Source organism: Vidua macroura, chromosome Z, assembly GCF_024509145.1.
Source record: "Vidua macroura isolate BioBank_ID:100142 chromosome Z, ASM2450914v1, whole genome shotgun sequence".
NCBI classification, from domain to species: Eukaryota; Metazoa; Chordata; class Aves; order Passeriformes; family Viduidae; genus Vidua; species Vidua macroura.
In genome coordinates this window covers 2806625-2830972 of record NC_071611.1, presented here as the reverse complement: position 1 = coordinate 2830972, position 24348 = coordinate 2806625, and the positions used below count along the sequence as shown (strand labels likewise).

Below are 24348 nucleotides of genomic sequence, written 5' to 3'. Positions count from 1 at the left end.
CTGTTCCAGGGCTCTGCTATCCTCAGCAAAATGAAGTTCTTCCCCATGTTGAGGTGAAACTGCTTATGTTTTAGTTGTGGCCATTGCTTGCTGGACACCACTGAAAGGAGTACAGCACCACCCTCTGGATACCTGTCTTTGAGATGTTTATCTGCATTAATGAGATCCCCTCTCAGCCCTCTCCAGACTGAGCAGGCTCAGCTCCTCCTCGTAAGAGAGACGACAAGCTGCTCGATCCCTTGCATCAGAAGCCCTTTACTCTTTAAACAGGCACAAAGCTTTTAAAAAACCTCAGCTCAGCATTAGCGAGGCTGCTCAGTCTCTGGGACCACCCACCCGAGGCAAACACCCAAAAAGGCCTCACCTGTGTCCCAGGGTGGTCATTGCCAGTGCCAGGTAGCAGCCGATGGGGACGTTTGCCTTCACAGCCTTGAGCAGGGGGTGCAGCGTGACCGACTCGGCCGTGTCCAGCGCGCTGTCGCACACGGGGACAGCCAGCCCGCTCTGCTGCACCCCACGGTCATTCCTGTGCAGCTTCAGCCTCAAAACCAGACTCCACGCCCACTGATTGAAGGAAGTCTCTGGTGTTTCCCCATAGCGAACGATGCTGGCCAGGTAGGAGACCTGGAACAGAACGGCAGGAGCAGGAATGAGAGGAAGCACAGCCACGACACAGCACGTGTGGCACCGGACTGGGACTTGGTCCATGGATGATCTTTGGTATCCCTTCCAACCCAAATCTCCTAAGATCAGACCAGCAGCAATTATTTTTTAGACATACCGTGTAGTTTATCTAACCACTCTCTTACTATAGCCTCAATTTCCACCTCCCTCTTCTTCCCCCATTCCTTTAAGTAAAGGCTACCAACTTACACTGTCTGCTTCAATTTTTCCAAGCTATTTGCTGGCCTTGAATTAAATTTTAATACTGAGGGAAAAAAAAAAAACCAGAAGAAACCTTCAATAATGTTTAAAACATTTAAGACTGCTAGTGAAAGAAGAAATCTATGCAAAAATATTATCTGTCAGCAAAAATCCTAAAACCTGGCAGGCTCTCCTTAGAAAAAAGCCTGTATGTGGAAAGGCAGTGTCACATGTATATATGTCCACTGTCATAAAGACCATGTCTAGATCACAAGTAATTATACATCTCTGGAGAAAAAAGAAATGTACATGTTCTGACAGAGCAATGTAAATTGCAGAGCTGGAGGGCAATGCAGATATTTCATCCTCTCTGAGTAGGGGTACAAGAAGCTAAGCACTATTTTCTCTCAAATTCTAGTTATAGGCTCATGCAAGTGAGGACAGATTCACCCGCAGTGGTGACTCAGTGGCAACCAGGGCTAACACTGGTTTAAAAAAGAGAACTCATCTGGCCAGCACAAGACCACAAACCATGGATAAGTAGTGCAGAGGAACAAGTCAGAACAGAGCAGAGACAACAAGGAACATTCAGAGTGTGGGAAGAAAAGGCTGGGGGAAAAAAGTACAGAGGAGGAGAAAACACCCTACAAAAAATACTAAGACAAAGCCCAGCACAATGCTAAAACCTCTGAATAAATAAATAAAAGCATCTTGGTCTGAATATACAATACAAAGATTTTTTAACTTTGATCTTCCTATCCTTCCATCTGAATTGTATTACCTTGGAGCTATCCCCTCCTGAGTCCAGTGTGCTGTAAAATCAAATTAATAAACACCTGTGGTGTGTCCAGGTCACATAACACTGCCCATTGCTGAAAAGCTCCAAAAGAGATTAACACTTGAGTCTTCAAATAAGGTAAGAGCTGGAGTGAGCTCTCTTATGCTCGCCAGTAATGAAAATGGCCTTGCATTAGCAAGTCCTGTCTACCTCTGCATGAGTAAAGGAGGAGCAGTTTGTGACTATTCACAAACCTGCAAGTGGGTCAAAATTAAAATGTCCATTTCAAGAAAGATGGAGAGAGACTGTTAAAAGCATGGAGTGATAGGATCAGGGGGAATGGCTTCAAATTGAGAGAGAGTAGATTCAGATCAGATACTAGGAAGAAATTCTTTCCTGTGAGGGTGGAGAAGCCCTGGCACAGGTTTCCCAGAGCAGCTGTGCCTGCCCCATCCCTGGAAGTGTCCAAGGCCAGGCTGGACTGGGCTTGGAGCAGCCTGGGATAGTGAAAGGTGTCCCTGCCCATGGCAGGGGGTGGAACTGGATGGTCTTTAAGGTCCCTTCTACCCAAACCATTCTATGATTCTGTGATTCTCACACAGATGTTCAACATAAGCCTAACAGAATTTTCAAATAGCTCTGTGGGCACAGACAACACTTGAGTCGTTGGTATGTTACGAAATTGTAGCTGGACAAAGAACAGCTTTAAAAAGAAGGAAAAAAAAAGTGAAAACAAGGTCTTGCCCTGTAGGTTTTCCCATTTACAGCCATCCATAAGTTATTCCTTGTAAGCAAGAAGAAAGGATACCTGTTTTATGCTTTCAGAAAGCAGCCCAGCATATGGCTTTTGGGAGAGATATTTCTGATATGCTTCCAGGACCATCAATGCAACTTCAGAATGGACAGCTGGATCCAGGTGAAGAGTATTCTGCTAAAAACAGTGTCAGAACACAAAGCCTTGAGTCATTTAAGAGGTCTCTACAACTGTACACTCAGCTGCACCACAGAGAAATAAATCCTAGTCTTTTTCTGGCTGTTCAGATTAATTATTGCAATATCAAGGCAAAAATCTTGCCCAGTGAAAAAAATTCAGCTCAATGTTAAAGAGTACCAGGCTCACACTGGGAAACACAGAGCCCAACAACTAGATTATTTTTTTAAAAGGCATCATAATATTCACTTTCCACATGTATTTTATGAACATACGATAATTAATCCAAAAATCCATAGATGCCATTTTAAATTAGATAATAGAGACACTTGAACTCTTGCCTTTAGAAACAAAACCAAATCCCATCACCATGTTTTCTGTACAAATTCCTCTATCAATTGCCACATTAAAGAGCCATTTTTCCCCACATCATAGGGCACAGAAATGGCATTGCTATTGCACAGCAAAGAATTCCGTTAATTTTCCCTAACATTCATTTTTATTTACATGTCTACAAGAAACAAGGAGAAAAAAGTGAGTCAATACTCTTGTACAACCATCAGCATGGCAAAGAGGAGAGTTCAGCATGACCAAATGCACAGAATGAAATGCTGAACTAAATCACTGAACACAGGGAACATTATTCCCCCAATCTATTTCTGTTTTTCTCTGAAACAGCACTCACCCTCAATTATATCCTGAACTCATGGAGCTCCTGGAGCAATCCAATATTGTGGAATAATTTAAATTATGTTCAGAGTTTTGAAATGTCTCATTTCAATCATTACTTTTCTTGCATTGTGAAAAACATACCTAGATACCAGCATGCAAATTATAGTCACACCAGTCTCATACACATTTTTTGGAAGATTCCTCTATTTCTGCAGCCAAAAGCATTTTAATCATGTGACTCATAAAAAATGTCCTGTCAGCTATTTCTTCATTTACAGAGAGAAAAATCCCTGCTTAAATATCTCTTTTAAACTCAGCTATAAGAAAGCAGAACAAGCAAATCCTCATGCAGAGTACTGTAAAATTATTATGAAATTCATATTTTGTGCCATTAGGTGTACAGCCATAATATAAAAGCATGCAATTAAATGTTTTCAAATTCTTCTCTACTCCCAGGTGGAGTTTAAGTTTTGCTCTGAAAAAAGGAGGTTCAAGGCTCCTGTTTTCAATACCTACATGCTCACCAAATCCCCAGTTCAGCCCTTCCAAGATAATGCAAGCCAGTTTATTCTCCACTGCTGTCAGGCTGTAATTTAACAACCAGTCACGGATCAGGGCTATCTCGGATGAAGAAGGCTTCCACAGGTACAGGGGCAGTTCTTTGAACAGATATAAAGAAACCTTTGAGGAAAGAGAGCAAAGAGTGCACATCAGTACTCAGCACACAACAACAATCAGCACTGTGCCCTGAAATCTGAAAGAGAGGTATGACCAAAAACCCCACAGAGAGCTCTTTAACACATCCATTCATAACCTGGTATGGCCTCTAAGTTTAACTGCACGTCTGATTTAAATTATTTAAGTTACAGACATTAGCACTTACCATCCCCACCTTCTCAATGGTCTCTCTAATCCGATCCAGCAGTACAGAAATAATCTGCGTGTGGATGCTGGCAATGGCTCCCAAGAGCTCCCGACCAACCTTGGAAAACGTCTCTCTTGTGGAAAGACTAACATAGGACACCTGAGAAGATGAGCAGGGAGAAGTTACTGCTTCTGGCTGACCTCCACTAACACGGAAATAAAATGTCTATTGGAAAACACAGGACTAAATTGCTCTTGGTCATCGCAGACAAAGTGGATAAATGCCCATATGAAAAGTGAAACTGACTGCCCTAAAAGACCAGGAAAGTTCTTTGTCACAGTGCCAAAAAAAATAGTCCAAAACTAAACACAGGAACAACACAGCCACAGGCACTAAAAAAAAAAAAAAAATCTCACAAAAAACAACAGAAAAAACACCACATAAGGAATTCCAGATCTACAAGTTAGGCCTGCATGAGAAAAATAAAACAAAATAGATGTGTTTTTATTTACTTGTTTCATTCTGGCTTCACATACAGAAAAGCTGCTCTTTTTCCCAAAAAAACAAGTACTTCAGGAAATTTTAATTCAGTGCTTTTTTAAAAAGTAGCACTTTTTTAATTCCATGGTAGAACAAACTACACAAGCCATCAAAGCTTCACACCTTCCACTGTTACAAATAAAAAGAGCATTTTCATTCTTTTCCTGAATGGACTAATAACATTACTCACCTCATATATCTCCAAAACAACAATTTTTATAAAATCCTCATCAACATCAGCCCGTTTCGTTTGTGCCATCTGAGCAAATGTGGTGAGCAGACAAATTTCTTCTGAGCAGTTCATTGACTGGAGATACTTTTCAAATTGTTCAAGGTGCTCTGGATCTACAAAAAAAAAGTGAAGTGATGATAAAAGTGCAATGGGACACACTTCAGCAGCATTTATATAGTTATTCACTCAAATCCCAGAGAAGTGATCTGTGGAGATCATTCCATGCCAACTACAAATAAAAATTCGGCAAGTATCTAGCCCCAGGTCTTGATTACGTCCAAGAGCTACAAAGAAAGGCCAGATTTAGATTCCCAAATGCAACACAAGAAAAAACACTGGATGCACTTGTTTGGAATCTATCTCTGAAAACAGAGAACCTGCACAACCTATCTCTGAAATTGAACCTGCACAAGCAGGAAGGCTAAGATATGCTTTCACTCAAATTCAAGGCAGGTTTCCTCTTTAAACCCAAAAGACATATTGCTAAAAACAAATAAACATTCCATTCTGCAGGGTGTGGGACAACAGGAAGGTAAGGCTACAAAGGAATCTGTACAAGGCTTTAATTTTTTTTTTTTTTTATTTCTTCCAAATAACTTTAAATAGTCTGTGCAGCAAAACAAGCACTGAAAGCAGCATTTGAGCTGTAAAACGTTTTGGAGAGTGAACTGCCTTCTCTGAACCACAACATGCCAACAAACACTGTTTACAGTGATTTTATCATAGCAGAATATACAGAAAAAGCATCCATTGTGCACTCAGCTACCTAACCTGAACATGCACGTGCTCAGCGTGCTTATGATCAAACACTTGCACTTAGGTTACATTCTATTTTAAGGGCTTTCAAGAATTTTGCAACTCTACTCCAGCCTGAGAAGGTCAGGCCTGTAGAGGCAAAACAGCTCATGGAACAGCATGCTACAGGATTGTGCAATTTAAGAGAACAGTTTCTTGCAAACATTAAACCACACTGCTGATAGATACAGCAGGCAAACAGGGGGTGCCTCATCCCCTCACCTTCACTCCTTAATGCTATTTTTTATCCTTAATGCTGAAGTTACAGACAACTCTGTTTCCCCTTGTATTTCAGGTTTTTTTTAACGTGATGCAGCAGGACATTAAAAATGACCACATGATTATTGTATCTAAAGGCACAGCAGGGTGACCCATAGTGGGGAGAAGGGATCAGTGTGGGCTCCACGCTGACCTCAAACCCACACCAAGCCATAGCCTGGGACTGAAGATGAGGACAAGGAATAAGGGAAGCAGAGAGACTCCACCTAAATCCTGTCGTCTCACAGTGGAGAAATAACATCTTCACCATCCACTTGGTACTTGACCCTATTCCTTTCCTCTACTCACACTACAATTCAAGCTCAGGACACCCTAAAAATCACTGACGTCTCTCAAACCTTGGTACTGGCAGCAAGGAAATTGTGACCACAAATAAAATCATAGTATCCTTGGATTAGAGGGATATTAACTATTACTGAGTTTAAAATCCCTGCCATGGGATTTTAAACTCACTAGAATAGCAACTAAGCTCTTGATGCCTTAGGATTTTAGCTTTTTTATTTTTCATATATGTGTATTCCTGCAATTCTTTGGGGTATAACTCTAAACTCCATAGAAAGTGTTAGCTACTGCTTTCCCATTTTGGTCAGACAAAACAGTGCCTCTCTAGGCCTTGGAATCAAGGGAATATGGGAATCAACCTTACTGCCACAGACCCTGAGAAATATAAACAAAAGTGAATTGGGGGAGAGCAAACCTGGGGTAAATGACTTCATGACCTGAAGCTGTAATTGGAAGATTAACCCCCAATATGCAAACAGACCAAACTTACAAAAATATGAAAATCTGTGACCCACTGTCCATTTTTTTTGGGTGTAGCCCCTAGGGGGACTTTGTCTGCCCAAAATGTACCTGAAGGCCCTTCAATAAATATAACTGCTTTTTATTCCCTTAATTTTTAGGTTAAAAAACAGGTATTCCCTGTTTTTAGGTAATCTCAAAAGGGCATTACTCCCATCCCTAAAGATTTGATGCCTAAACCTTCCATCAGTTACCAAGGCTTACTTCTACCTGTAGATTCACTACCCTTTTCTCATGCTTAATTTGGAAGAGAAAATCACTAAAAAAGTTCCTCTCCCAAGAGAATGTTAATGTCATAGTCTTCCAGGGTACAAAGTACATAAAATTAAGCATTAATTTGGTAAGTGTCAGCTAAAGAAAATATTTCAGAAGATCAGATGGATTTCACTGAAAGAACTGTTGATATTCCCTGTCTAGACACTGGTGGAAAACAGTATTATGCTGACAGAACTCACTGTGGAGAATGAAGAGGATAAAGAAATCCTGCATCAGCATACCAGGGACTTTGAAACATAAAAGTTAGTTAGAAGCAAAACAATGCTTGATAAGATAATTATATTAAAATTGAAAAAGATATTTATATTAAAAAAAAAATCTGTGTTTGTTACTGCAACCCACAATAGATGCAGTAAAAATTTTCCAGCAAAACCAAAAATAAAGATGTTCTAGTGACACAACGTAACAGTTACCGCTTGGGCTGGCAAGTGCTTATCAGATTAGCACTTCATCAAGTGCACACAACTACAATCCTGGTATCTCTCTCCCTTTCTGTGTAAATCGCCTGAAGTTACCTGAGATTGCACAGAGTCAAGATACTCAGTAACCTCTCAGAATCACTATTTTCTCCTGCTTCTCCATGAAGACTGGGTACATGGGGTAACAGCTGCCTGGGATACCAGCCAGCTGAGAAGTAAAACTGACAAAAATGAGATCTGCTCTCCCTGAAGACAGCAAAGAAGCTGTAAAGTAGGGAGCAGTAAACTGTTTGTTTACCTGGCCCCCTGTCAATCAAGTCCTGAAATATTATCCATGAATGCAGCAGCAGAAGGAAACTAGCATTCCAGCTGGCCTCTAAATAGTTCTGCTATAGCTGAAGACACCATGTTCACTGTGGAGATCAACATGGGACAAAAGTCAAGAGGAAATAAAAATAAAGTGTGCCACTTAGGACAAGAAATGCATGAAAAGAAGGCTTGAGATAAAGGAAACATAGTTGGGGATGATAACCAGTCTCCCACAATGTGAATTACTAAAGCCAAAATTAACAAGTTCAGTGGGGAAAAAAAAAAGGAGGACTCTAAAAATCCATTATTTATAGGACTATCAGCAGCTGAACAGTCAACCAGTCACAAAAAAAAAAAAGCCAAAAGCCAAAAAAAAAAAAAAACAACAAAAAAAAAAAAAAAAAAAAAAAAAAAAAAAAAAAAAAAAAAACCACAACAAACCCCACCCAAAAACCAACGAACAAGCCCAACCAAAAAACAGCCACACCAACCCTAAGTGATACAGAAGTCTGTATTTCAGGATTTAAACCTCACTCTCCAAATACTGTTAAAGGTCAAGATGGGAAGTCATACAAGAATACACAAGAGGTACCTCCTACATGTCACTCCTGCAGCTCTGAGGCCACCACAGAGAAAACTAGGACAGTAAATCTATCAGTTGCTGTTAAAATGACAATCTGGGCAAACAGGTACTGGAAAACCATGAACTGCCCAAGACATTTCAGCAGCCACTGGACCAGTCACGCTGCCAAGGGTGCATTTAGCAATGCAACCTTCAAAGAGTTAAACCCACAGCTGATGCAGCAAGCAGCTGAATGCACTGGAATTGGTTCTGTGTTGGGAGACTTTTACCTTTGAGTCTTTGCTTGCAGTCAGCAGGCTGAAGAGTAGAGCAGAGCTGCTCCAGGTGCTCGTTCTCAGCACAGTGCATGACAAAGAAGAGCCTCCAAAGCATGTTGCTGGACAAGGTCCCATAAGGCATCTCAGACATGAACAGCCAGACTCCCAACCTGTTGGATTTGAAGAGGCAGTTAGGAACGGTTCCACCCTGATAAATGCCAGCATTTGGAAAGGAGACATCTCTGGCCCACACCTCTGCTGTATAACAGAATTAGGAATGTGAGGATGCGTATTAGCACCTCAGATTCTCAGCCAACCTCACTGTGAACTGACCAAGATTTCAGAGCTTCTGTCAGTTGCTACAATTCATGGCCTAATTCCTCCCCACCTTGATGCTACTAATGCACTGAAAAATCCTGTAATAATAAATAATAATAAAAGACTTATTTCAGTCTTGTTTAAACCTTTAAGTATTTAAAGCTACCCCAAATGACAGTTTCAAGTATTCAACTCCTCCAAAACTAAGCCAGTGAAGGGATTACCCACCTTTTTGCCTTCAGAACATGTAGAACAGCTCTAAAAAACAGCTCATCAAACTCCAGTTGCAATTTTTCCACAGAGTAGGGGTGTTCTACTGATCCATATTGTTTATTGCCACTAACATACTGGGCCCAGTGGTCACTCACATGACACAGTGTCATCCTACACAGCAGAGCAAACAAGCCAAAGAAGGATCATTAAGTATGTCACCACCACAGGAAAACACAGACAAGGGCAACCAGATTAGGATCTACCCACAAGAGACATGTCCAACATTTTGCTTTCTGGGTTCCAGAGGTTTCTATATAAATTGTATCAGTCAAATTTCTGTGTTCCCTTTCCTTGGTTTTGCAAGCTCACAAGGCATAATATTCTGTTAGACCAAATTAGTTTGTGTGTGACCTTTGAAGCCTTAAGGTAGCTGTACAGGATGAAATGGCAGAAAGCTCATACAGGAATAATTACACTGAGAAAGCTACTGCCTTCAAAACAGAAAGAAAAAGATGGATTTTTTTCTCATTTGACTGTATTCCTCCTTGAGAATACACTCATAGAAGCCATGTAGAGTAAATGCTAGTGATTTAAAAATAAAGAGCAGCATTTAGGCTTCAATTACATTTACTTACTGCAACAATAGGACAATTTGCAGGGAGCAAACTAAAAATCCCAAAACAATTCTGGGTAACAATGGAAATAAAGCAGTAACATTGGTTATAGACAGGGAAAATTCAAGGAATTCCTATTTGTGGAGTGTCAGTGACTACCCAAGACAAGCCTAACAATATCACTAATGGAAGTCAGCCTGGTGTTCCACAGCTCACCTGGCTCCTCTGCACCCACAGCATTTAGATTTTGCAATTCCCCATTTCAGATTCCCAGACTGGCTAACGCTGAACTGACCAAATGTCAGAGCAAAACCTACCTGAGAACTGTTTGTGTGGGGTTTGGATTTTTTTTTGTTGTTGGATGGTTGGTTCTGGGGAATTTTTAGAATCTAATATATGTATAAAACAGATTCAATCACACCACAGAGAAAAAAATCTCTTACTTGATGAGCTGACCAATTCTCTTCACAAATTGTCGGTACCGTGCTCTGTTAAATGTTTCTAATCCCACTGACAGAAGTTCCACTAAGGAGTTTGCAAAGGCAAAAATCTTCATCATCTTCTGGGGAGACGTTTTTTCAGGAAAATAAGCACCTAAGATGGAGACACAAAAATAAGAGTCAAAAAAAGAGCGTGAATTCTGGATTTTTAAGTAACTTAACAAGCACTCAAAGCAACAGTTTACCATATTGTGAACTGAAATGTATGCTTTGTTTATTAAATGAACCATAAATATCTGCTAAGTATGACAGTACAAATAAACTATGCAGGTAGCAAGACTTCTGGCAAGCAATTACAACTAAAAGATGAGGGGGGAAAAATAGTTCTGAAAGCACTTTTGGGAGTTAACTGACAACCAAACCCAAACTAAGGGAAAAGGCTCTAATGTTTTCCATATTGCTATGAGGTTTTTATTTATCCCATACACATGGCACATACTTCCATCTCCTCTCTTTAGCCTGTGGGCTGTTGTTCATTATAATTTTTCTCAGAGAGTTTCATGATACAGCAGCACTCTTGGCAGTGGCAGTCATTAATACAATTAATGTATTATATAATATATTATATAATATATGTATTATATAATATAAGCAAAATGAAGAATAACTCTCTAGCAACTGATTTACCTTCAGACGTAAACCCAAGGAACTGCTGAAAGAGTTCATGAAATGGGAACTGCGACAACAGAGCAATCAAGTCATCTTCCAAGAGCAGAATCCAGCTTGTTTCGGGATCCTCATCCTATAGACAAATACAGGTATTTTCAGTAGCTCTACAGTAAAACCAATATTAAAGGGCTTCACTATTGTACTAATTACAGTTTCGTTAGGAGTAACTGAAATATTTGAATTCTCTCTGCTAATACTCACTACTGGAAGATCCACTCTCTACATTTATACCACAGTGATGAGACTAAAATAGAAGCAAATTCAAATCATGCTTTTTAAGTCAGATTTTCTTCACCCATTTCAGAAAGATCAATGAGCTTGAACAAAAGCATAAAGGACAAAACAAAGAGAAACAAAAGAAGTCATCTGCTGTACCTCTTCTCCGCCTTCATCTACCAGAGTCCAGTTCCCAGATTCCTTCCCAGAAGAAGAGGAACTTTTCCTTTCACTTGGTTTCATATGGCACATGAAGTCCACACGATTTCTAGTTTAAAGTGAAGAATCAAGTGTAAAAAAAATAGAAAATTCAAAATTCTGAATTCAGTAATCTTTCAGATAAGGGAAGATATTAAAAAATCCAGATGCAAGAGGAAGAGATTAGCAAGTAAAGCAGAAAAATGCCTGGCAGGGAGGCCCTGGGGGTGCTGGTGCCAGTGGCTGGGCATGAGCCCAGGGTGCCCAGGTGGGCAAGAGGCCAGTGGCCCCTGGGCTGTCCCAGCCAGGCTGTGACACAGCCCCAGTCCCTGTGCTGGCACTGCTGAGGCACCTCCAGTGCTGGGGACAGCTCTGGGCCCTCAGGACAAGAGAGACACTGAGGGGCTGGAGCGTGTCCAGGGCAGGGAACGGAGCTGGGAAGGGGCTGGAGCCCCAGGAGAGGCTGAGGGAGCTGGGAAGGGGCTCAGCCTGGAGAAAAGGAGGCTCAGGGGGGACCTTGTGGCTCTGCACAACTCCTGACAGGAGTGCAGTGTCCCCCCGGGGACAGCTGGAGGGGATTGGACTCTTACTCCCAAGTTACAAGTGACAGGATCATAAACAGCCTCAAACTGCACCAGAGAAGGTTTGGATTAGATATTACGGAAATTTTTTTCATGGAAACTTGGTCAGGCACTGCACCAAATTGTTTAGGGCAGTGGAGGAGTCAACATCTCTGGAAGTGCTCAGAAGGCTTGTGGATAAGGCACCAGAGGACATGGTTCAGCAGTGGACACAGTGGTTCTGGGTTAAGGGTTGGACTCAACAACCCTTAAAGGTGTTTTCCAACCTAAACAATCCTGTGATTGTAAATTACTCTAGGATAACCTGGTTCCTGGCATGCAGGGGCTGTAACAGACAAGCCTCAGCTCTTTTACCAGTAAGAGCAGACCCTGTGGAGGCTCTAAGTTCTGGTATCAACATCTAGAGCAGCACCCCAGACACATTAAGTTGGCCCTTGCTCCAAACACAAGTACCAAAAGGCACTGGCAACACACATTCCCTCAGGATACACTGGTTTCCCCAGGCAATTCTAGAAATTAAATGTAAAAATAAAACCCTTTAAAATAACAGCTTTCAATAAACAAGATTCCCACTTAACTCAGACTTGAGCTATCAAGATCACAGTGACAACCCTAAATACCAGCAGATTGATTCTTTGACTTCAAAATTTGGGCCGAGGGAGAGGCAAGTTACGTATTTTATCTGGAGAACACAACCGCTTTCACTTGTGACTAATTTAATTAACTAGCTTCTCCAAATATCACACTCCTACTAGATTAAAAAAAAAAAAATTTAAAAAGGATGAAAAATACATCAAAATGTCCAACCAGTGTGTACACCAGCTCGACCCCTTTACTCAGGGGATTCTATTGCAGAGACAGTATAAAAAACAGGCCGTGGTGCAAAGCAAGAGATATTTCAGAAGTCACAGTTACAAAACCTGTGGTTTATCAGTCTTCACAAGCTATTTCACAGCTGAAAGAAAGCTGCATCATACTGTGTACAGAACAAGGAGGTACTGCCAAGGCTGAATTTTAAGATGAATGAATTTAAAAAGGTTTGGATTAAACTGTGAATCTATTTGTGACTACTTTTATGACTTTGCCTGCAATGAACTCTCAGAGTTTTACAAATAGATTGTGTGTTGTGTCTTCTACTCTTAAATAATCAGAACATATTTATAAAATCATGTTCATACTTACTTGACTGGAGACATAAGCAAGGCAAGAGATTGCATGAAATGAAAGACACCCGATGGGTTACCAAAGACTTTGATCTGAAATTAAATGCAAAAATCTAAGTAAATCTAAACAAGCAAAGGGCAAATTGCTCTTAGCAGGGAAATTCACATTTCTTCCTAGCTTTTTGATAAGACTTAAAAGAATCTGTAAAATACAGCATCCACACCCTGGACAAAGTATTGCCATGGCAAAATATTGTTACTTGTCCAAAAGAATTACTTAGAAAAATTAAAAGATCAAAAGCTCCATAAAAAACCTCTCTTTGTGCCACATATAGCTCTAGGCACCAGGGGTTATTCAGACACTGAGCACAGGGTTACCACATTAGGTTGATTAGACTCAGTGACATTTAGGGTCTTTCCCAAGCTAATTTATTCTATCCTATGCTTCTATTGCATTGTTTGCCTTTCCTGTTAGTATAATCGAAGCCCTTTTCCCGTGACTAGATTTACAACAATTTCTCCTCTTAGAAGAGCAAATATGTTCTCTGAAAGAACACCCTGGTGCCTTTGGATATCTGCACTCCCTCCGACCTAGACAAAGTGAACCTTTGTCCCTGAACTTCCCAGGGACATCAGTCCCACTTCAATGTATAGGATATGAAAAAATCTGTTCCTCCTGATCCCTTACACATCACAGAGCTGACTCCAATCTCACTTTTTATATAGACCTGCTGCTTCAAGTCTAAATATGCTTTCCACTTTTTGGAAAACACTCCCAAAACCTGGTGTGTAAGGCCTTGACTCCCTTTTATGGAATCTCTCCGGTCAAGAGTGAAGTGTGTTCCCCTGTCAACCTGCACAGGGTTGGTGTAACATGGAAAAACGTATTCCCTGACAAACCCCTCACTGCCACCATGATTCCACACATCTGGAAAGGCAGAGTGGGTCATGAGGGATTAAGCAGGCACAAGACACCCTCCTCTCCTACCCACGCCACTCCCACTCCAACCTGCTGGCAGTAAAGAATTAAACATTCACACCTGAATGAACGGACAAGCCCACTCGCTGATGCCAGCTGGACAGCGAAGGATGTGGTTGAAGAGGAAGAGATGGTCACCTGGACAGCCAATTCTCTGCAGCACAGACACCTAGAGGGAAGTATATTGAAATCAAATAAATAATTTTGAAGTTCATTTCCTTACAGTCTTGCTAACTAGAGTAATACTGTTCATTTCTCACACTTTCTAACAAACCTAAATTTTCAGAGCATGTTACAGAAGAACAATATTTAAAATCTGTTTGCTTGCCTTATGAGCCAGAAACCATTTTCTTTGGCGTAATTATTTTTCCTACAACTGCATTAAAATCTTATTTATTTAGAAATTGGCAAGAACGAAAGTTTCTCCAACGTGACAAGTCTGACCAGTTTTAATTTCAAAATAAGTAAAAGCACAATGAGCATTATTAAGTTCACTGTGAGCACTGTTAGCTGCTCAGGTGCCAATCCCCACTAATGGTGCTTGACTTATCAGACAGGGGAATCAATCCTAAAGATCTGCTAGGAGATTCTGTTCCTCAAGTAGAACAAACCCCACCAAAAAAAACGTTGCCCATGGGACAGGAAGTTCCCATGGCCAGACTCCCAGAAATTATTCCTGAATTCGTCCTGTGTGTTGGATCAGATATATCCATGTTTGGTCCCTCACCAGTCTCCGCAGCCACATGAGAAGGTCACTGTGAAACTGAGGATCTTCAATAACCCTGCGAGTGAAGCTGAAAAGGACACTGATACATTCCTTCAAGTGGCTCAAGTCTGAAGAGAGATTTTCTGACTGCTTTGGAACTGTAAATTAAAAACAGAATTAATGAAGCTTTGACAAGAAGTAGCAGCATGAACAATGGTTTTGGGCTGGATATAAAACTGCTCTCTGTATCTGCAGACAACAAGATATTTCAACACAGCTGCCTGCTAAATCTGTCAGAAGAGAATACTTAGAGTACTTTGTTTAATCTTATAATTAAGCTCTGGACATTAATTATAAGAATATACTATGGCTGCTCTCACAAAAGCCTTCCCTCAACATCAGCTTTTTAAGAACCACCATTAACTATGCATACGAACTATCTGGGAGGTGGAGTGCAAAGGGAGGAGCAATAAGAAAGAAAAATATCTGGGGCAGGAGGAGGAGAAATACTTTAGCTAAAAGATTATATTGGCACAAACTCAAACAAAACTATCAGGATGAAAACCAAAAAGATAATTCTAAATATTAAGAGCTTAAGATTTCAAATGGCCTTCCAAGAAGAAGTAAAGGAGAAAAAAACATCCAGCTCATTTTAGAATTGGGAAAAAGAACTGTATTAGATATTGCCTTGGACAACAAAATATTGGGAACTTAGCTGTCCCATCCACACAGTGTTTCTGTACAGTAATCAGTGTCAAGTCTGCAGTTCAGACAGCAGAAGTCAGTCCTGCATTCAGCTTTTACTGCCCAGGTGATAAAGGCAAGGGAATTGGACATTTTCCTATGAGAAAAAAGTTTCACTGATCCCTGCATAAGACCAACAGTTTTTTGTAACAGAGGAAAAACACTCCAGTAGACAAATTCCACCACAAGAGTCCGAAACTGCAGCCACACAAGGTGCTGGACACCCTGACGAGGACTGGGAGCAGCCCAGACCAGCAAGCACACCTTGCTCTTGCTGCTGCAGGGCCACGGATCTCAGCAGGGACGAGCTGCTGAGCAGCCTGTAAACATAGGACTCCACTTGCAAGCGGGACAGCACCGAAGTGTAGGAGTGCAGTGCCAGGGTCTGGTGCACGTGCTCTGCTTTGGCCTCAAACAGCTTCTTCAGCTCCCCCAGCACGCTCTCGTTCAGCTCCACTGTCTGGTAGCGGTGGTGACCTGTCACCTTGCACTGATCTGCACACACACCCTGAAAAGAGAGCAAATATTTTATGTCAGCAGCTCTGACATTTTGCTGGGTCACCCCAACTGAAATCAATCATTATATAACCCTCTCTTAAACAGATTTCAAAGCTTTCATAAAAGGGGACATTTCATAAATGGAAAAGACAAATATTTGGCAATATCCTATGTGCTTTTTAGAGGTACCGATCACTGAAGATTCATATTCTTGACTTCTGAAGAAAAAATATTTTATAAACCCTCAGTAACTCAGGTTTGGAAACAGCCAGAAGTTACTTGCCTGCAGCACTGAGAGATGTGAACAAAACCAGGTGTCTCACTCCCAGTGAGTGCACCTGCTTCTTAGTTTACAAATTTCCATATATATTTGGACTTGCTATATTAGAGCTAAAACTTTCACTGGAACAAGATAAATATTTCCCAGACTCCCAGGACAGATAATTTGCAGCAACTCCCTACAGCATGTTTAAAATATTTTCCTCTGCCTCATCTCTACCTCTGCAGCACAAGAAAAATAGAATAAATAACATTCTTGTTATTCTTAAAATAAATAACATTCCTGTTAATCTTTTATGCAAAGATTCTGAAGAACCATCACTGTGAAAGCTTACCTTGAAAGCATCCCTGTGTTTCCTAAATTAGTAGAATAAGAACTTTAAATTGGTATAAAGACAACAATTATTCTGCATACACAATAAATATACAGTGAATTTGGATGAAATAAAGCAAGTAGCAATCTTACACAACTCTGTGGTGACTTTAGAAGATGCAAGAGTGAAGCCAAAATTGCTTTTGGTACAGAAAATGATCACTGCAAACCTTAGAATCCAGTGAGGCTCAGTGTTATTCCCCAGGAAAAAGGAATTAATTCAGTTCCTCAACTCTGATGACTGCACTCACTGAAACAGTAAAATCTACCCTATGCATAGGTGTTCAGCATCTTTGGACAATTTTGATCATGTGTGAGCTATAAACAGCATCAGAACAGTTTCATTCACTCCCAATGTAATGCTGAGCTCCAAAGGCAAGTGTCACAGAAGGAATCTGGGGGAAAACTTTTCTGATGTGTGTCCCGAAGAGCTCCATAAAGCCCTTTGGTTTGCAGACAAAAATGTTACCGAGTACCAAGCCCATTCTGGAAGTAAGAAAAAACACAGCTACACTCATGGAACAAGTTACTGCAAGTAGATGGCCCGAATGCCCCCTCTGAGCTATGGGGCTGCTCCTGAGCACAAGTCGAGCTCCCCTGCAGCTACCACTCTGACAGCAGCAATGACATCAATGGAAACTGTGCCTACAGCTGGCAGCAGGCCAGACGGGACATCACTGCTACAGTCACTCCACAAGTGTCCCCCGTATCTGCTTGGAGTGCTGTAAAACTTCACCTGACACCACGGACAGAACTGGGTGTACACAGCTCATCCTTTCTGACCCCAAAAGAAATCACCAACATGTATCCCACTGCCCTGCACGCGTCAGAAGTTAAAAATCAAACAACAAACTGACTCTAGTCTCAAGAGGATGATATTCTGAAGTACTGGGGGGGTCAGTGGAGAGACAGAAAGCAAAGGCAATAATCTCTGGACATGGAACTTCAGAAGTCCAGAGGAAGCAAAGAAGTTGGTAAGAGGACTGGAGCCCCTTCCCGATGAAGACAGGCTGAGAAAGTTCAGCCTGGAGAAGAGGAGTGTAGACACCTCACAGCACCTTCCAGTATCTGGAAGGGGCCTACAGGGAAGCTGGACAGGGATTATTGTAGAGACAGGACAAGGACTAAAGGGATTAAACTGAAACAAGGGAAAATTCAGGTTAGATATTAGGAAAATAAAATCTTTACTGTGAATAGTGTGGTGAGACACTGGTGAGACACAGGTTGCCCCAATCCTGGCAGTGCTCAAAGCCAGGACTGATAAATCCTTGAACAACCTGGTCTAGCGGGAGGTGTTCCTGCCCATGGAAGGCAGGGTTGGGATTAGATGATTTTTAAAGTCACCTCCAACCCTTAACATTCTGTGATTCTTTTACAACAAAACAGCTTAACTACGATAAACCTGGCAAGTAAAGCTAATTCCTGAATACTCTGGGTTCAGAAGTAGCTTCAACAACAGCACCTGCACAGTTTTCTGTTGTTCCTTGAAAGTCCACAATCTCCCCTTCACATTTTGGCAGTCTGTTGTCATGGCCTGCAGCTCTGCCTCAGCCAAGAGCAGCTGCTTTCTGCAGCGCATGTAGTTCAGGAGCAGCTCGTAGAACTCGTGCCTGTCCTGGTGAGCCACACTCTCGAATTCCTCGGCGTAGGAGTCAATGTTCTCCAGCCACGAGCAGGGCTCAAAGATCTTCAGCTGCTCCCTGGTGAATGGCACCAGCTCTGGCTCGGAGGGGAGCTCTGGGTACAGCCTCTCGTGGTGCAGCAGGGGCTTTACTGCCATGATGGTGGGCTTCTCGTAGGACAGCTCCAAGGACAGGTCTGGATAAACACGCGCCTTGGATTTCTCAGAGCGCTGCGAGGTGCTGAGAGGAAGCTTCTCTGAAGAGCAGGAAAGAGGATCTCTAAAGTCCTGTCGGTTTTCAGCTCTTCTGCCCTGTACAAAGCCCATCACAGACAGAGGGGGAGCAGCACTGGACTGAAAGGTACTACTTAATAAATCAGAATTTCTAGATCCACTAGCAACTGCCTCCACAGGGCTCTGAGGTTTGTCCAACTTGCTCTTCTCAACATCCCCCACACTTTCCTCCTGGGAAGGATCAGCTTTGGCCTCTTCTGCATCTCTGGGAGGCTCCAGAGTCACTGCCAGAGCCCCTTCATTTGCTGAAGATAAACTACTTTGGGGGACGTCAGACACATCATTTATAGTTCTCCTACTGTCTACTTCATCTCTGAGCTGAATTTCTGTGAATTCTCCAGGATGTTCCACTTGCACTCTCCCAGCTTGAGAAGACCCTTCTGCCACAGGAGGCAGGAAAACATCGTCAGGCTCTTGTACCTGGGGCTCCTCATTATTTCTTTTCTTTTTCTCCTAAGAAAACAAAAAATTAACAGTGTCACTGCCAAGTGAATCTCTTCATCTTGCATCCCAAATCCCACAAAAACCAAAAGTAGTATTTGTCAGCATTATGACTCCAAAAGCCCTTTTAAACGTATTAATTTTCATAATATTAAAGATAAAAACAAATATACCAAACAAATCTCTGTTCTTTAGCTGCCCTATGAAGACTGTCTGCCAGTGCATGGTTTTGTGCTCTTGCACAAGGCTTCAACATTTCTAAGCAAAAATCTATAAATATCACAGGACAGACTGTTTCATCAACACAGAAAATAATCAATGCAACAGGTCCCTGACACCCAAGAACAGTTACTCAATTTCATCTATTGACAAAAAAAAAAAAAAAAAAAAGTTACTCTGTGATCCAGAGCCATCTTAAGTTTTACAGAATATTTTAGTGACTGGAAAATTTTTTCAAAACAGTCATTTCAGAACAAAGCAAGTCCAGAATGTAACCCTTAGCTACATTCTAAAACCATGGTAGCATCCAAATAATTACTGAAATAGCTATTTTCAGCAGGCAATACACAATGGAGATGTAGAAAAACTTAACAGTGCCATTAAAACTGTAAATCAATTTAAAATTACAATTAGTTTGAGGCTAAATAATTCCCATAAACTTAATCTAAGGTGTAGATTAGCTTCCTTCCCAACAGCACAGCATAGGAAATGAACTAAGATTTTGATAATCTGTAAACCATTTGCCAACTTGTAAAACAAAAAACTGGCAAAGTGATTAGCCAATCTGTAAATTAAGTAGACTTAGCACTTTATTAGGAGCAGAACTGAGGAGTTAGGTCACAGTGCTCCAGTTTTGGATGACCCAGATAATGTAACAATGAACACAGGTGAAATGAGTACAAGCTTTTAATTTGGGGAAATTATAATAGGAAAAATATTACAGTTTTGGAAACTTGCTCACAATATCACATATATTTTTACTAAACATCTGAATGGTTTTGCCTTAAGAGAAAGCATAAATGAAAACAGCTCAAATCAAGGCACTAGCTCAGCTTGATCTCAAGGCAAATTTTACTCTGAACATATGGTCACAGGTCCTTTACCAAAAAAAAAAAAAAAAAAAAAAAAAGGAATTACTCTGGCTTTGCTTTCATACTGTTTTCTGTGTATTAAAACCTGTAAACACTTCTGACCACAAAACAGCTCTGACTCACTAGCTAAAGCTGCAGGTGAGAGGCTAAAAATACATCAGTGCAATTCTTGAAGCCAGGACTTGTCATAATAAGCATTCCCTGACAATTACCTCAAAGTCAATAATTTCCACAGGATGCTGTATCACTAAATCATATTTATACAGTGTATTGATCCACATACTTCACAAACACATGCTGGTCCTCTCCCCTCTACAATGTCAACATTTCCTCTTGCAGTCCTCATACAGAATAAACTCCCTTTATCTCTCAGTATCAACCTGCATCCCTCCCAGACCCAGCTGTTTTTAAAATTTATGATGTGCCTTTCAGTTCTCAATTTCCTAGGCAAAAAAAAAAAAAAAAAAAAAAAAGGTCATAATCATTAAAAGAGATTTCGTCTGGAAAAGAATGAGAGAAATCAAGTTCTGAACTAACACAGAGGAAAATTCTGCTTAAGTCACATATGAAAGAATCCCAGAATGGTTTGGGTTGGAGGGGACCTTAAAGCCTATGCCCTTCCATAGGCAGGGACACTTCCACTAGACCAGGTCACCCCAAGTGCCATCCAACCTGGCCTGGAACACTCCCAGGGACGGGAGAATGGCACTTGCTCATTACCCTTGGCCATGCCTGATGCTGCTGGTGCTGCACAAGTTTAACTTCGGGGCTACTATTGTCAGAAAGCCCTGGGCTCCATTCCACCACTTGGCAGCTCTGCAGCTGAGCCAGCCTTTCTCTCAGCTCACAAGAATTCCAGCTTTTCAAAGGATTACATTACAGCTTTTTCTGTGGCATGGGAATAGAAAAGTCCTTAATGTGACTGACCGGCAAGCTGCATCCTCGGGCACGCCCGGGTATTAGCAGAGGTGATAGCAACAGAAATACCAGAAATGGGCCATGAGTAGCACTGGAGAATTCGGAGTTCTCACATGTGACACCTCCAGTGAATTGTTTCACAGTGAATTTCACCTGGAAGGGATGGCTAAGGACTGGAGTCACCACACACATGTCCTTTAATGAATCAGCAGTGTCATCCATGACTCACCACCTTCCTGCAGGGAACCAATTCTCTTAGGCAGCAGTTTGAAGGTTTGACTGCCTTGCACCCGCCAGGGGGCTGAATCGAAACCAAAACAACGGCACAGTAATTCTTCTGGGATTGCTTTTCCCTGCAATCTTTACTTGCCCTCCATTCACGAAGCACACCCACACTTGACACTTAGATTTAACCCTGGTTTTACAGAACACTGGTCAATTAATTCAGTGTTTTCAAAGAGCTTTGACAGTCGTGACTTCAATGTCCTTGCTCTATATGGTTTAGTTGTCCACAGGGACAACAAGAAAGAGGTTAAGAAACCAAGGAAAACATTTCCACTATGTCAGGTAGTTCAGATCATTCCCACAAACATTCTGTGTAAAGAAAATAAAGCCTTCAGAAAGCTGCCAGTACTAATATCATCAATAAGGAACACATTCAAAACAGGATAAAAACCTAGGAAGAGTGATACTTAAAAACATAAGTTGCAGCACCAACTTATGAAGAGGCAGCACTATCATGTGTTACACACCGCATCATGCTCTCAGCATTTCAAAACCAAACGCAGACAAGATGGAGTATCACAGAATCACTGAATGATCTGGGCCAGAAGGCAACTTAAGACCATCCAATTCCATCCCCTGCCATGGGCAGGACACCTTCCACTATCCCAGGGTGCTCCAAACCCCGTCCAGCCTGGCTTTGGGCACTTCCAGGGATCCAGGGGCAGCCACAGCTGCTCTGGGCACCCTGTGCCAGGGCCTGCCCACCCTCCCAGCCAGCAATTCCCAGTTCCCAATCTCCCACCTGTGCCTGCCCTCTGGCAGTGGAAGCCATTGCCTGTGTGCTGTCCCTGCATGCCTTGTCCCCAGTCCCTGTGCAGCTCTCCTGGAGCCCCTTGAGGCCCTGGCAGGGGCTCTGAGCTCTCCCTGGAGCCTTCTCTTGTGCAGCTGAACAGCCCCAGCTCCGTCTGTAGGACTGTCTCCCCCCACTACAGTAAAACACTGTAAATGCAGGTAAGCTCCACTGCTGCACAATTCCCCCAGCTCTCCCACAGGGCTTCCTGAGGAAGCCGTACGACAACATCATAAAAACCCTGTCTGACATCCTGCTACAGCACAAGGCCTGTCACAACCCTCACACTAAAAAACCGTGGATACGGAGTCCAGAACAGCAGGAAGCAGCAGAGATCTTTTCACGGAACAAAAAAAAAAAAAAAAAAAAAAAAAAAAAAAAAGAAAAGCCCACAACAACATCACCAACACACGCTCCCCCACTCTCCACCCTCCACCATTAGAGGCCGCACAAACACGGATGTAAACACGGCCTGGTGCGGCCAACCCCACACGCGGGTCGCTCCCTCGGCCCCGCGCCCCTGGAGGACGCCCCGAGCCCCCCTCGCCGCGGCGTTACCTTGGGGCGGGTGCGGGCGCGGCGCGGGGGTCGCACGGCCTCGGCCATGGCCCCGGGCCCCGCGCTGAGGCGGCACCGGCCGCGCAGGGACGGGCGGCGGGACACGCCCCCGCCGCGCCGGCCAATCACAGGGCGCGATGGGCGGCGGGACACGCCCCCGCAGCGCCCACCAATCACAGGGCGCGGCCGGGGTGGGGCGGGGCCGCGGCCGTGAGGGCGGGACGGGGCGGGGTGAGGGAGCTGAGGGGGCTGAGGGCAGCGGTGGGGACGGACAGACACTCATGGGGACACACAGACACTCATGGGGACACACAGACACTCCTTGGGGATGTGCAGACACTCATAGGGACGGACAGACACTCATGGGGACACAGAGACACTCATGGGGACACACAGACACTCCTTGGGGATGTGCAGACACTCATAGGGACGGACAGACACTCATGGGGACACAGAGACACTCATGGGGACACACAGACACTCCTTGGGGATGTGCAGACACTCATAGGGACGGACAGACACTCATGGGGACACAGAGACGTATGGGGACAGAAACGCATGGGGACGGACAGACACTCATGGGGACACACAGATACTCCTTGGGGACAGACAGACACTCATGGGGACGGACGGACACTCATAGGGACGGACAGGCACGCATGGGGACAGACAGACACTCATGGGGACACACAGACGCTCCGCGGGGACACACAGACACTCCTTGGGGACAGACAGATACTCATGGGGACAGACAGACACTCATCGGGACAGACAGACACTCATCGGGACACACAGAGCATCTGTGGGACACTTAGACCATCCACAGGGAGCCACCGAAACTCCATATGGACACACAGACAATCCACAGGGACACTTAGACCATCCACGGGGACACACAGGCCATCCACGGGGTGGCACTGAGCATCCCATCCATGGGGACACGTAGAGCACCCATGGGGACACACAAAGTGTCCATAGGGACACAGTATCCACGGGGACACACAGAGCAGCCATGGCAAGTGACAGCCCATCCATGGGGACACACAGAGCGTCCACAGGGACTCACAAAGTATCCCTGGGGACACACAGAGCATCCACAGGGACTCACAGAGCATCCACAGGGACTCACAAAGTGTCCCTGGGGACACACAGAGCATCCACAGGGACTCACAGAGCATCCACAGGGACTCACAAAGTGTCCTTGGGGACACACACAGAGCATCCACAGGGACACACAGAGCATCCACAGGGACTCACAAAGTGTCCCTAGGGACACACACAGAGCATCCACAGGGACTCACAAAGTGTCCCTAGGGACACACAGAGCATCCACAAAGTGTCCATGGGGACACACAGAGCATCCACAGGGACTCACAAAGTGTCCTTGGGGACACACAGAGCATCCACAGGGACACACAGAGCACCCACAGGGACTCACAAAGTGTCCCTGGGGACACACAGAGCATCCACAGGGACACACAAAGCGTCCACAGGGACTCACAGACCATCCACAGGGACTCACAAAGTGTCCTTGGGGACACACACAGAGCATCCACAGGGACTCACAGAGCATCCACAGGGACTCACAAAGTGTTCCTGGGGACACACAGAGCATCCACAGGGACTCACAAAGTGTTCCTGGGGACACACAGAGCATCCACAGGGACTCACAAAGTGTTCCTGGGGACACACAGAGCA

General features: G+C 43.3%; 1 protein-coding gene across 1 annotated transcript in view; it reads right to left on the bottom strand.

Annotated features, from left to right (window-relative positions):
• Positions 1 to 22725, bottom strand: part of EPG5 (ectopic P-granules 5 autophagy tethering factor) — a 54636-nt gene extending 31911 nt beyond the window's left edge. Inside the window, exons 1-16 of the mRNA XM_054002394.1 lie at positions 22651 to 22725; positions 18115 to 19020; positions 15767 to 16010; positions 14780 to 14916; positions 14114 to 14221; positions 13093 to 13166; positions 11291 to 11399; positions 10874 to 10988; positions 10190 to 10340; positions 9148 to 9303; positions 8614 to 8771; positions 4841 to 4995; positions 4129 to 4269; positions 3762 to 3926; positions 2451 to 2573; positions 365 to 624 (exon numbers count right to left, since the gene is read on the bottom strand). Coding sequence (XP_053858369.1) covers positions 365 to 624; positions 2451 to 2573; positions 3762 to 3926; positions 4129 to 4269; positions 4841 to 4995; positions 8614 to 8771; positions 9148 to 9303; positions 10190 to 10340; positions 10874 to 10988; positions 11291 to 11399; positions 13093 to 13166; positions 14114 to 14221; positions 14780 to 14916; positions 15767 to 16010; positions 18115 to 19020; positions 22651 to 22698 — 3050 coding nt within the window. The 5' untranslated portion in view covers positions 22699 to 22725. The remainder of the gene's footprint in view (positions 1 to 364; positions 625 to 2450; positions 2574 to 3761; positions 3927 to 4128; positions 4270 to 4840; positions 4996 to 8613; positions 8772 to 9147; positions 9304 to 10189; positions 10341 to 10873; positions 10989 to 11290; positions 11400 to 13092; positions 13167 to 14113; positions 14222 to 14779; positions 14917 to 15766; positions 16011 to 18114; positions 19021 to 22650) is intronic.
• Positions 22726 to 24348: the final 1623 nt, after the last annotated feature.